At 44.1% G+C, this 12,668-nt stretch overlaps 1 protein-coding gene across 1 annotated transcript in view; it reads left to right on the plus strand.

The window, feature by feature from the left end:
* Positions 1-12,668, plus strand: part of RPA1 (replication protein A1) — a 77,531-nt gene that overhangs the window by 59,156 nt on the left and 5,707 nt on the right. The window contains exons 9-15 of the mRNA XM_045986529.1: positions 2,408-2,476; positions 2,615-2,807; positions 2,966-3,105; positions 3,496-3,644; positions 6,230-6,362; positions 9,135-9,311; positions 12,271-12,378. Coding sequence (XP_045842485.1) covers positions 2,408-2,476; positions 2,615-2,807; positions 2,966-3,105; positions 3,496-3,644; positions 6,230-6,362; positions 9,135-9,311; positions 12,271-12,378 — 969 coding nt within the window. The remainder of the gene's footprint in view (positions 1-2,407; positions 2,477-2,614; positions 2,808-2,965; positions 3,106-3,495; positions 3,645-6,229; positions 6,363-9,134; positions 9,312-12,270; positions 12,379-12,668) is intronic.

Raw genomic sequence — 12,668 nt, forward strand, 5'->3', positions numbered from 1 at the left:
AGCAGGATTGTTACTATTGTTTGTCCTCTTTTATAGTCTCCTGGTGCTCTCTGCAGGCAAAGGGTTAAAGGTCTTTTTTTTTTTTTTCCCCCAGAGGGTGTTGTGTGCGGTGGGGAGGAGAGTGTATCTTAAGCAGGCTCCATGCCCAGCTTAGAGCCAGACACAGGACTCTGTCTCTCATCCCTTAGATCGTGACCTGAGCCTAAATCAAGAGTCAGACATTTAACCAACTGAGCTTGCCAGGTGCCCCAAAGGATTAGAGGTCTTAAATAAAATCCTATTATTTTATTTTATTTTTATTTTTAAATTTTTTATTTTAATTTATTCTTTTTAAGTAGGCTCTGTACCCAGCGTGAGGCTTGGACTCACGACCCTGAGATCAACAGTCACACCTGGCTAGCCAATTAGGTAGAACATGTGACTCTTGACTCTTTTTTTTTTTAAGATTTGTTTATTTATTTGAGAGAAGGAGCGCACGAGGTAGGGGAGAGGCTGAAGGAGACGGAAAGAATCTCAGGCAGACTCCCCACTGAGTGCAGTGTGTGACCCAGGGCTCGCTCTCACAGCCCTGAGATCACAACCTGAGTCAAAACCAAGAGTCAGGGGCGCCTGGGTGGCTCAGTGGGTTAAAGCCTCTACCTTCGGCTCAGGTCATGATCTCAGGGTCCTGAGATCGAGCCCGCATCGGGCTCTCTGCTCCACAGGGAGCCTGCTTCCTCCTCTCTCCCTTCCTGCCTCTCTGCCTAGTTGTGATTTCTCTCTGTCAAATTAAAAAAAAAAAAACAAGAGTCAGATGCTCAACTGACTGAGCTACCCAGGCGCCCCTATAGCATGGCAAAATCAGTAATCAGAACCTAATTTTTTACCAGATTATCAGTCTAATCTGTCAATTGGCTTAAATTTCAGCCCTTTCCTTAAGTTTCTTATCCATCTGTAGTTTTTCTTTGTTTTGTTTTGTTTTGTTTTTGACAGAGATCACAACTAGGCAGAGAAGCAGGCAGAGAGAGAGGAGGGGAAGCAGGCTCCCACTGAGCAGAGAGCCCGATGCGGGACTCAATCCCAGGACCCTGAGATCATGACCTGAGCCGAAGGCAGAGGCTTAACACTGAGCCACCCAGGCACCCCTGTTTGTCTTAGTTTTAAGTAATCTCTACACCCAGCGTGGGGCTTGAACTTAAAACCCTGAGATCAAGAGTCTCATGCTCCTGTGACTGAGCCAGCCAGGTGCCCCCATCTATGGTATGTTGACTGACAGAAAAGTAAAAGTGAAAATCAAATCTCAGGCAACTTGAAAACATGATGTATTATAACATTTTGGCAATGACTCCCAAATATGATGTAATTCCTTGCTTGGTAGGAGCGTGAGGGCAGCCGGTGAATCATTTGGCTCATCACACTTCCTTGTGGGATTCATTCGTGTCACTCAGTGTTCAGAATTTATTTTTATTTTTGTTGTCAGAATATTAAAATCACTAGGATTCTTGTGTTTTGTTTGTTTGTTTGTTTTGCCTTTTTTTAAGTGTCTAACTTGAAGTTAATAAAACCACACAGTAGGGGCACCTGGGTGGCTCAGGGGGTTAAAGCCTCTGCCTTCGGCTCAGGTCATGATCCCAGAGTCTTGGGATCGAGCCCCACATCGGGGGTCTCTGCTCAGCAGGGAGCCTGCTTCCTCCTCTCTCTCTGCCTGCCTCTCTGCCTACTTGTGATCTCTGTTTGTCAAATAAGTAAATAAAATCTTAAAAAATAAATAAATAAAGCTCCACAGCAGGTTAAACCCAGGTTGTTACACTGTGGTGAATAAGTTGAATACGTGACTATAAACTGTGTGTTTCTGGGGGGTTCTGGGTGGCTCAGTCGGTAAGCATCTGCCTTCAGCTCAGGTCATGATCCCAGGGTCCTTGGATTGAGTCCCATATGGAGCTCCCTGTTCAGCGGGAAGCCTGCTTCTCCTTCTCCTACTCCCCCTGCTGTGTCCCCTCTCTCGCTGTGTCTCTCTCTGTCAAGTAAATAAATAAAATCTCTTTTTAAAAAAATGTGTGTGCTGGGCGCCTGGGTGGCTCAGTGGGTTAAGCCGCTGCCTTCGGCTCAGGTCATGATCTCAGGGTCCTGGGATCGAGCCCCGCATCGGGCTCTCTGCTTGGCAGGGAGCCTGCTTCCCTCTCTCTTTCTCTCTGCCTGCCTCTCTGCTTACTTGTGATCTCGCTCTCTCGCTGTCAAATAAATAAATTAAAAAAATCTTTAAAAAAAAAATGTGTGTGTGCTTCTGGAGTGTCTGCAGCTCTCTCACATATCCCATTTGTGCTTGTGTGACTGCCGTAAAGATGTCGTTTTGACACTAAAGTATCCTCTTTTTCAGGGCTAAAACTTGGTAAACACAGTTCTGACCTGCTTTTGCATGCTTCTGTAGGGTGAAATCAGAGCTACTGCTTTCAATGAGCAAGTGGACAAGTTCTTTCCCCTTATCGACATGAACAAGGTAGGGCGGTGTTACGCTGAGAACTGAAACTGTTGGGTACCAGAGAAGTAGGGGGACTCTCGTCCACTGGCGACCTGCGTGGTGGTAAGAAGTTGTTTGCTTAATCTACCTATGTTCCACGGCTTGCCTCTTGTACAGGTCTATTATATCTCTAAAGGCGTCCTGAAGATTGCTAACAAACAGTTCACAGCAGTTAAAAATGACTACGAGATGACCTTCAACAATGAGACTTCCGTCATGCCCTGTGAAGATGGTCATCATTTACCTACAGTTCAGTTTGATTTCACAGGGATTGGGGACCTGGAGAACAAGCCTAAAGACTCACTTATAGGTAAGTCTGCATACGAGAGCAGAGAGAGTTGTGATGACTAGTTTTGTTTGCAGCCTATAAAGGAAGTGTAAGACTTAAGGGCTTGCCATTCAACCTTTGATCAGGCTGTAATGGGGGCCTTGACCCTATTTTGCTGACATATTGTGCCTATATTTTAGACATAATTGGGATCTGCAAGAGCTACGAAGATGCCACCAAAATCACAGTGAAGTCTAACAACAGAGAAGTTTCCAAGAGAAATATCTATTTGATGGACATGTCAGGGAAAGTGGTGACTGCTACTCTGTGGGGAGAGGATGTAAGTATTAGCCTTGAGCAGTCAGAGCAGGTGCAGAAGGCAGAGACCGAGAGAGTCAGGCAGCTGTCTTGCCTTAGAGCTTTGGGGCTTTCACCATGTAGGCCTTCCCAAAGAAGGATTGAGCTGGCCAGGCAGTATCTGAAACCCTTTATGGCTGTGATCTCAGTTTTACACAGTGAAATGATGTTTCCTCTGACTCCAGATTAGTTTTGCTGTATCTTTGAATAGATTGTTGTGTGCGAGGTTATCTTGGATAGATTCCATGTACCACTCACGGCATTTACTCTGACATTGACTGTTTTTCTTATTTTCTGTAAAAATGTTCCGTGTGTTCTTCCTGCTAGTGACACCTATTCACTGTGTTTGTTTGGTGTTTTTGTCATCACTCAGGCTGATAGATTCGATGGTTCTAGACAACCCGTGATGGCTATCAAAGGAGCTAGAGTTTCTGATTTTGGTGGACGGAGCCTCTCTGTACTGTCGTCAAGCACGGTCATTGTGAATCCTGACATCCCAGAGGCCTATAAGCTTCGTGGATGGTAGGTTTTATGGGGCTACACAAAGGGGTTATTTGAGCCTGGCCTCTGAGTCAGAAGAGCTGGCTCTTTGGGCCCTTATGATCAGTGTGTGAGCCATCCACAGAGCAGAGGGCTTTGTAACTGAATGGAGCGGTTCCTATATTTCTTGGAAGCATTATGCCTTCTGAGAGGATGGCCTGAAAGCCCTTAAACTGACAAAACTGTAATCCCATGACAAACCCAGAGATTCCGGAGGAGGCCAGCCAAAGGGAAGTACTGCTGCTGACCTCGATCCTGCCCAAGTAAGGGGAGGCCAGGCTCTCACGGCTGTGTGCTGAAGGACCGTGGGCAGGAGGCCACTTTGTTTCCTAGGTTTAAAGCTGCAGGCTTCTGTGGCCTGGGGGAGGAATGTGCTTCCTTGTTCTGTCCAGTTGTTGGTGCTGATCACATCTCCCCGTGCCTGTTCACTGGGCTCTGATAAAGTGGGGTGGGAACAATGGGCCTTTGTTGGCATTATATTGTTATTCCCCAAGCACTCAGGGGATGAGGAGAGCCTATTAAAATCTCCTCACTATATCTAGCTTTGTAGGGTGTTAAAACCCTGCCTTTAAGGAGCACTTCAAACTGAAACACGGCATGCAAGAATTGATGTGGTCAGGGAAAACACTGCAGCGAGCTTGAGCTTTAATAATTTGTGTAGCTGTAGTCCCGGAGGGGTGTGTGTCCGTTTCCACCTCTGTCCTAGGGTTTTAGTACTTAAAGAATTAGCTCCTGTGACAGACTTCTCACTTTTATTCTGAGTGTAATGTGAACCACTAGCGGCACTAAAATTTGAATAATTTCGTGAAACAGCTACTAGAGTGTTCGTGTCACTCGATCCAGCCTCCTGAGTACCCACACGTACCCGTATGTAACTACCCCAGTAGCTCGCAGGATGGTAGAGGGCAGGGCCTGTTTGTAGTCTGACCAGAAATAACCACAGCTTTGGTTTGTCCTCATTGCTTGATTTTCTTTCGGGCCCTAGAGCTCGAGCCCAGGTTAATTGCATGCCCACATGAAGGTTTTGGTATTTTACTTGTCAATAACAGTGATCCTGGTCAACATCAAAAGACACGGCTCTCTCCAGAATAAAGTACCTGGCACTGATCAAAGAGAAGTTCAGTGCACACACCCCACCTAGGCAAGGATTTGGAGATGTTAGATCTTGGTTATAACAATGTGGGATTTTTTTTGTTGTAGGAAGGGCTGCCTCTGTCCTTGCTCTGTTGGTTCCTGATGAGCTAGCTTCAGTGGCAAACGCCTCTGGAGTTTCTGAAGCTGTAAACTGGTGCAGCTAGTAGTGGTGAGACAGATTTACGGACCTTGCTGTGCTTCTGTGACGGATTTAGCCGTTTACCTGACAGAACGTGAAGGCAGTTGTCTGCGGCTTAGGGCAGCAACCACTCTGCTAGATGGTCTCTTTGTAAAAAGCCTGTTCTGTGTGTGGTTAACTTTTAGTCAGCCTCCTTTTAGATGACATTGGCATGATTTTAATCTCAGACTGACTCTTCCCTGTCACAAGTATGTTTCTGAGCCACTTTCCTTCATATCAGCTGTTACGTGATCAAGAAGTAGAATCGTTTTAACTAATAACATAGCATAAATTAATGTCAATCTTGATATTGGCATAGGTAAAATCTCACTAAGAAGATAAATCTACAAGAAAGTAGATGTCTTCTGTTAAATTACTTTGGGTTATAGAATCCTTTAAACTCTGTATCAGGCTTATAAGATCTTTTTTTTTTAAGATTTTATTTATTTGAGGGGCACCTGGGTAGCTCAGTGGGTTAAGCCTCTGCCTTCGGCTCAGGTCATGATCTCAGGGTCCTGGGATTGAGCCCCTCATCGGGCTCTCTGCTCGGCAGGGAGCCTGCTTCCCCCTCTCTCTCTGCCTGCCTCTCTGCCTTCTTGTGATCTCTCTCTCTCTTTCTGTCAAATAAATACATAAAATCTTAAAAAAAAAAAAGGATTTAATTTATTTGGGACAGAGCACAAGCTGGGGAAAGGGGCAGAGGGAGAGGCATAAGCAGACTCCCCACTGAGCGTGGATTCCAAGAGAGAGCTCAGTCCCAGGACCCTGAGGTTATGACTGAAGTCAGGTGCTTAGAAGTCAGACACTTAACCAACTGAGCCACCCAGATGCCCCAGGCTTATAAGATCTTTTACCGTGGGAACATGCCACCATGTTATAATACGGGACTGTCACTTTCTATGCTGATATATGTCAGTAATGATAAAAATGCAGCTACTGACTGAGAATGAGCATCAGTAGCCTAAAGAACTATGTACCAGATGCTAATTTAAGAAAAGATTGTTGTATTTTGGTACTGTTTTTCTTGACCACTGGGGGGCATCAAAGCAATTGAGATAAAAAGAGGTCATTCCCTTCCTGCAGTTCGATTAAGATGCAAGTAGGAAGATGCTGATTTCAGCCCATGTGACCATGACCCATGAAAGTTGGACAAGTAGGGGTTGGGAGTATGGATAGCCTGTATCTGGCATTCAGAAACAAGTAGCATGTTCAAAAAATATATAAAGTGCCTGTCATTTCTTTGTTTATTTTTCAGGTTTGACTCAGAAGGACAAGCCTTAGATGGTGTTTCTATCTCTGATCTAAAGAGTGGAGGAACAGGAGGGAGCAATACCAACTGGAAAACTTTGTATGAGGCTAAATCAGAGAACCTGGGCCATGGTGACAAGGTATCCCACATTCCTGACTTTCTTCACAAAAGCACATAAATGGTGCAAAAAGATGAGTTTTCAAACCTGATTCCTGGTACTGGCTATCAGACGTTCTTCCAGAGCTATGGTTCTTAAGTGGAGCTCTGATCAGAGCAATGCATGACGGCTGAGAATCAGTGCCAGAGTGAGGGAGCCATGCCTACATGTTGTAGCTCTCACATGTCTTGAGGCAAAAAAAAAAAAAAAAAAGTTAAGAACTTGGACTTGGAGAGTTGTTTAATTCTTAGAGGGATCTTAATGAAGTGGTAATGACTCAGGTCCGTATTTATTTTTGCTGATTGTTCCTGCAAATTGAAATGCCCACATACCAAGAAGACGTGTTTGAAGGTTAAAACCAACCCTGAGGGGGCACCTGGGTGGCTCAGTGGGTTAAAGCCTCTGCCTTTGGCTCAGGTCATGATCCCAGGGTCCTGGGATCAAGCCCTGCATCGGGCTCTCTGCTCAGCGGGGAGCCTGCTCCCCGCCTCTCTGCCTGCCTCTCTGCCTGCTTGTGATCTCTGTCAAATAAATAAATAAAATCTTAAAAAAAAAAAAACCAATACTGAGCATTAGCAAGGCTCCATGTCAGACATCAGGCCGTTCCCATGGGCCTTCGCTGGCTGCACGACGCTAACCTCTCATGGGCTGAGCGTTTGCCACTGTTCTCTGACAGGAAGTGCCTCTCATATCTGACGTTAGTTGTAGCTTCCTTTCGCAGTTTGTATGTAATGATGCTCTTCCCGTCTTGATCTAAACCTGTATTCTGCCAGCAGTTCAACATTTAAGTCACTTATTTCTCCTTTATGCCCTCCAAAACACAATTCCTACTTTTATTATTTTCATATTATATAATACAGTTTTTATTCATTACTGTCTCATTTTGCCGCACTCCCTTATCCATCATTGTCATCAACAACCCATTATGATGCTGTCATACAGCATCCTGAGAATTAAAAATTAGACAGATCTGTGTTACCCTGTCAGAGGAACCTGAAGGAACTCTTCAGGTTCTCTTAACACCCGGTTTCCCTCTTAGATCTAAAGTGTGTAATAAGAAGTCAGGCCTGGGGAGGGAAGGGTGCCTGGGTGACTCAGTTGGTTGGGTGACTGCCTTTGGCTCAGGTCATGATCCCAGAATGCTGGGATCCAGTCCCACATCAGACTCCCAGCTCCTTGGGGAGTCTGCTTCTCCCTCTGACCTTCTCTCCTCTCATGCTCTCTCATTCTCTCTCTCTCTCTCTCAAATAAATAAATAAAATATTTTTTTAAAAAGTAAGAAAGAGGGGCGCCTGGGTAGCTCAGTGGGTTAAAGCCTCAGCCTTCAGCTCAGGTCACGATCCCGAGGTCTTGGGATCGAGCCCCACATCCGGCTCTCTGCTCAGCAGGGAGCCTGCTTCCCCTTCTCTCTCCCTGCTTCTCTGCCTACTTGTGATCTCTCTCTCTCTCTCTCTCTCTGTCAAATAAATAAATAAATCTTAAAAAAAAAAAAATAGAAAGAAAGAAAGAAAGAAATCAGGCTTGGGGGCACCTGGCCGGCTCAGTTGGCAGAGCGTGTGACTCTTGGATCTCAGGGTTTTGAGTTCAGACCCCCGTTGGGTGTAGAGATCACCAAAAAATAAATAAATAATTTTTTTAAAAAAAGAAAAGAAACCAGGGCTGGAGAGCACCTATTTGGTCCCAAACTTTAAAGTCATGCATTGAATCTGGATCTTACCTGGAAATACAGAAAAACTCAATAGGCATTCTCCTAGGAGACTTTCTCCTAGGGAGTAATCTCTACACCCACTGTGGGGCACAGACACACTATCCCGAGATCAAGAGTCTCATACTCTCCTGGTTGAGCTGGCCAGGCACCCAGAGACTTCCTTTCTTAGAGCCTTCCAGAGTGAAGCCTCACCCTGAAACATTCACATTATTGTTTGACCTTTTTGGTCTGAGACATTGGGAAGCTCCAGAGGGAGCTGTTCATCCCCCAGAATTATTCACTCTGTATCCTCTCCATGAGAGTTAAAAAAGCAAAACAAATAGGGACAGCATAAAGCTGGAGCACATGACTTAGTCCTTGCTACGTTGACTTCTCAGAGATCTCCCCCATCTCCCCGGGTTGACGGCTTAGAGCAGGGTTGGAACAGGGCTGCGTGCCTGCGTTTGCACGTCATGTGGGGGTGCCTGGGCACCGCAGCTGCAAAGTAGGGAGCTGAGACAGAGACGGTGACTGCATGGCTCGCAAAGCATAAAGTATTTCCTGTCTGGCTTTCTACCAAGTTTGTCACCGTGGCCTAGACATAGATGAAGGGGAGTGCAGATCCCGGAAATCACTGCTGCAGTTTTTCCCATGGGAGGACCGCTGGCCGTCGCTCCCTAGGTTCGCCTCATTCCGCCCTGTATTTCCTCCATCTGTTACCTTTGGAGAGTCAGAAGAATGGGAGGAACAAATCTTCATCTCTTGAAGTCTTTGTCTTTCATATCGTCTTTTTCTAATTAACTAATTTGGTCTAATTTTGAATTTGCGTTCATTGTTAAGGGATAATATGTTTTAGAATGTCGTTATCTTCATAGGTTTTGCAGTCAGCACAAGTGATTTCAAAACGATAGCATAAATTATTCCCTCTAAGGCCATTGTGATCTTAGGGATTCAGACATGGAAACGCTTAGCGCTTTCATGTCAGGGCAAGCTTTGGGCTGCCTCCAAGTCCTCTCTCGAATGTAGGCCTTGCGTTCTAGGTCTCATGTCACTCTTTTCTCCCAAAGGCCGACTATTTCAGCTCTGTGGCGACAGTAGTGTATCTTCGCAAAGAAAACTGTATGTATCAGGCCTGCCCAACTCAGGACTGCAATAAGAAAGTGATTGATCAACAGAATGGATTATACCGCTGTGAGAAGTGCGACAGTGAATTCCCCAGCTTCAAGTACCGCATGATCCTGTCGGTAAGTGGAATGGGTAGATGGGAAGTCCTGTGCTGTTTCTCGAGTCCCTACCAAGTGGCAGGCCCTGGAGAGACGACAGCAAAAGTAAGATCATGTGGGGTAGGAACCCTGCAGATGAGTAAGTGCTAAGGAGCTTCTTATTGTTCTGTAAGTCCGGCAAGTAAGGGGCCTTCTGCTCCACTGCACAGCAGTCTGTTCTACTAAAAGCTTTTTTTCCTACCAGAAAGTTGCATTTAGATACCCGGCTGATTTCAGTTGCTGTGCGTGTAGTACAGTTGTAGCGTTGGTGACACTCTCCTGCTAACTGTTATGAAGATAAATTAATTTGAAATGGTATTTCTGGAGAGCAGTAATTATACTGATACAGCCAATGCCTATATTTAGTTATTTTTCTTGTAGATAATCTGTTCGTCTTAGCCTTCAGTAGAGCTGACTCCTCAGGCATGTGACCGCATACTGATGTGGGAGTGTGGCTTTTTTGCATTATAAGAATTGTTTCTGTTTTAAAAACCTTTAAAGTGAAGGGTGGGGTTATTTATTTATTTATTTATTTATAAAGATTTTATTTATTTACTTGACAAAGAGATCACAAGGTGCCAGAGAGATAACCAGAGAGATGGGGGAAAGCAGGCTCCCCGCTGAGCAGAGAGCCTGATGCAGGGCTCGATCCCAGGACCCTGAGATCATGACCTGAGCCGAAGGCAGAGGCTTAACCCACTGAGTCACCCAGGCTCAGTGTTTAAAAAAAAAAAAAATCATAAGTGATAATAAAGGTATAAGAAAATAGGTATTCTTGCATTTTTCTAGAAGGTGATTTGGCAGTAATATACCAGGAACCTTTAAAATGTTTATATTTGGGGTGCCTGGGTGGCTCAGTCAAATAATTGGCAAATTCTGGTGCCTTCATGGTATTCTACACTACGGATATATAATAAAGGAATTAACCAGTATAATATGAAGGAAGTTGAAGTTGCATCAAAGTTTTCAAAGTAACAGTAACAAATAACTTTACATAGCTGTTACATCTCTGATGATTTCTTTTCTCTTTCTTTTTTTTTTTTTAACATTTTATTTATTTATTTGACAGAGACTAGCGAGAGAGGGAACGCAGCAGGGGGAGTGGGAGAGGGAGAAACAGGCTTCCCTCTGAGCAGGGAGCCCCATGTGGGGCTCGATCCCAGGACCCTGAGATCATGACCTGAGCCAACCCAACCCGAGTTAAAATATTTGAAAATGGCAAATATATGTTCAGGTTTATTAATTGAAATGGCAAATTTTAAATGGTATGTTTGATATAGTCTTGAAATATGTACATACACAAAAAACAGACTGAGAGGATAAATACCAGAGTGTTGATTGAGGTTGTTTTTGGTTGATTTCTAGTTTCTTCTGCATTTTCCTTTTTTTTTTTTCTTGTAATAGGAAATTAAAAAAAAATCTTTTTAGATGAAAAAATAAAAGATTTACTTATCCTTTGTATATTCTAATTGCCCCTTAAAATGTTAGTTCAGTGCTCGCTTCAGCAGCACATACACTAAAAAATGTTAGTTCAGCAGGAAATTTCTATGTTTAAACTTCCTGTTTTTATAGAAAATAAACAAAGTTAACTTCATTGAACTAGGATGGAGAAAGTGGTTTTAGATGGTTTATCAGACTTTCTTGACACTCGTAAATAGGAATCTCAGCACACTGGTCTCACGAGATGGTGTCTTCATTGTCACCCTCCTCAGCCCTGTTGAGCAGTGCTCTTTGCCTCTAGGAATAGCACGACGTAAACAAACTGTAGGTGTGACCCTAGTGTGTGATATATCCTCTCATATATGTGAGTGTTTTTAACTTTTCTTCTCGCCTATTTTTTCATCATAACTTTGGATATTAAACCTCCAAGTATATGCCAAGCGAATATGTAGAATCATCAAATGGTACCTTAAAAACAAAACAAAACAGGGGCGCCTGGGTGGCTCGGTGGATTAAGCCACTGCCTTCGGCTCTGGTCGTGATCTCAGGCTCCTGGGATTGAGCCCCGCATCCGGCTCTCTGCTCCGCGGGGAGCCTGCTTCCTCCTCTCTCTCTCTGCCTGCCTCTCTGCTTACTTGTGATCTCTCTCTCTGTCAAATAAATAAACAAAATCTTAAAAAAAAAAACAAAAAAAAAACCCCTGTGCTTTGCTTTAGCAACTGGATTCTGTGTGATCCACTTTCTTCCTTGACTCTCCACTGTTTAATTTTACCACGGTCAAGTGAAGACACTTGATCGCCCATTTCTGTTGCTAGATAAGTTTGGCTGCTCGATGAAGTCCCTTAAGTTCAGGCTTTTAAATAGTCTGGGGTGTTCAGCAGTGACTAGAACTAGTCTTATGGAACTAGTGATCGAAGGATGTACAGTTAAAATGCGAGAACCTGCTATCAGTCTTTGGAGGCTCATTCGAAATCTTTAGTCCAGCGTGCCTGGGTGGCTCTGTGGGTTAAGCCTCTGCCTTTTGCTCAGGTCATGATCTCAGGGTCCTAGGATTGAGCCCTGCATCCGGCTCTCTGCTCCGTGGGGAGCCTGCTTCCTCCTCTCTCTCTGCCCGCCTCTCTCTCTCTGTCAAATAAATAAATAAAATCTTAAAAACAAAACAAAACAAAACTTTAGTCCAAAGGGCATTGCAGCTGGAGGGGAACCTAGTATGGTGTACCTGGATTGTCTGTCTGAGAGAGAGTTTAGTTGGATTATTTCCACTGAGATCTGAAATCACATATCCACAGGATATGTTCCTACTGTGATCCAGACTTACCTTTTAAACTTCTTTCTGCAATATTTTCCACATTCTTTTGAAAGAATATATATAGCATATATAGTGGTATTGGTTTTTCCCCTGGGAATTATTTTAATGGATGGAAAAAGTTAATCTTCCAGTCTCCTCAGCGTGTCTTCCTTTTATTTTCTTGGTGAAATTAATATATAATGTGTCTTTTAGGTAAATATTGCTGATTTTCAAGAGAATCAGTGGGTCACTTGTTTCCAGGAGTCTGCAGAGGCCATCATTGGACAAAGCACTGCTCATCTTGGGGAGTTAAAAGAGAAGGTTGGCCTCATCTTTTGCTACCGTAACAGTTGCCGATAACACCTTTTTTTTGCTCTTTTTAATTTCTTTTGAGTTTTGTATATAGTTTCTCAGTCTGATGAGTGTTTAAGAGCTCATCTGATTCTGTCGAATTTTGTCCACCTTGGGTATGTTAACGATGAGTAATCAAGCAATGTATCAAAAAGTGCTGTATGGGCACCTGGCTGGCTCTTTCGGGAGAGCGTGCAACTCCTGATCTCAGGGTTGTGCGTTTAAGCTCCACGTTGGGTGTGCAGACTACTTTAAAAAAA

Source organism: Meles meles, chromosome 18, assembly GCF_922984935.1.
Source record: "Meles meles chromosome 18, mMelMel3.1 paternal haplotype, whole genome shotgun sequence".
In the NCBI taxonomy this organism is placed as follows: Eukaryota; Metazoa; Chordata; class Mammalia; order Carnivora; family Mustelidae; genus Meles; species Meles meles.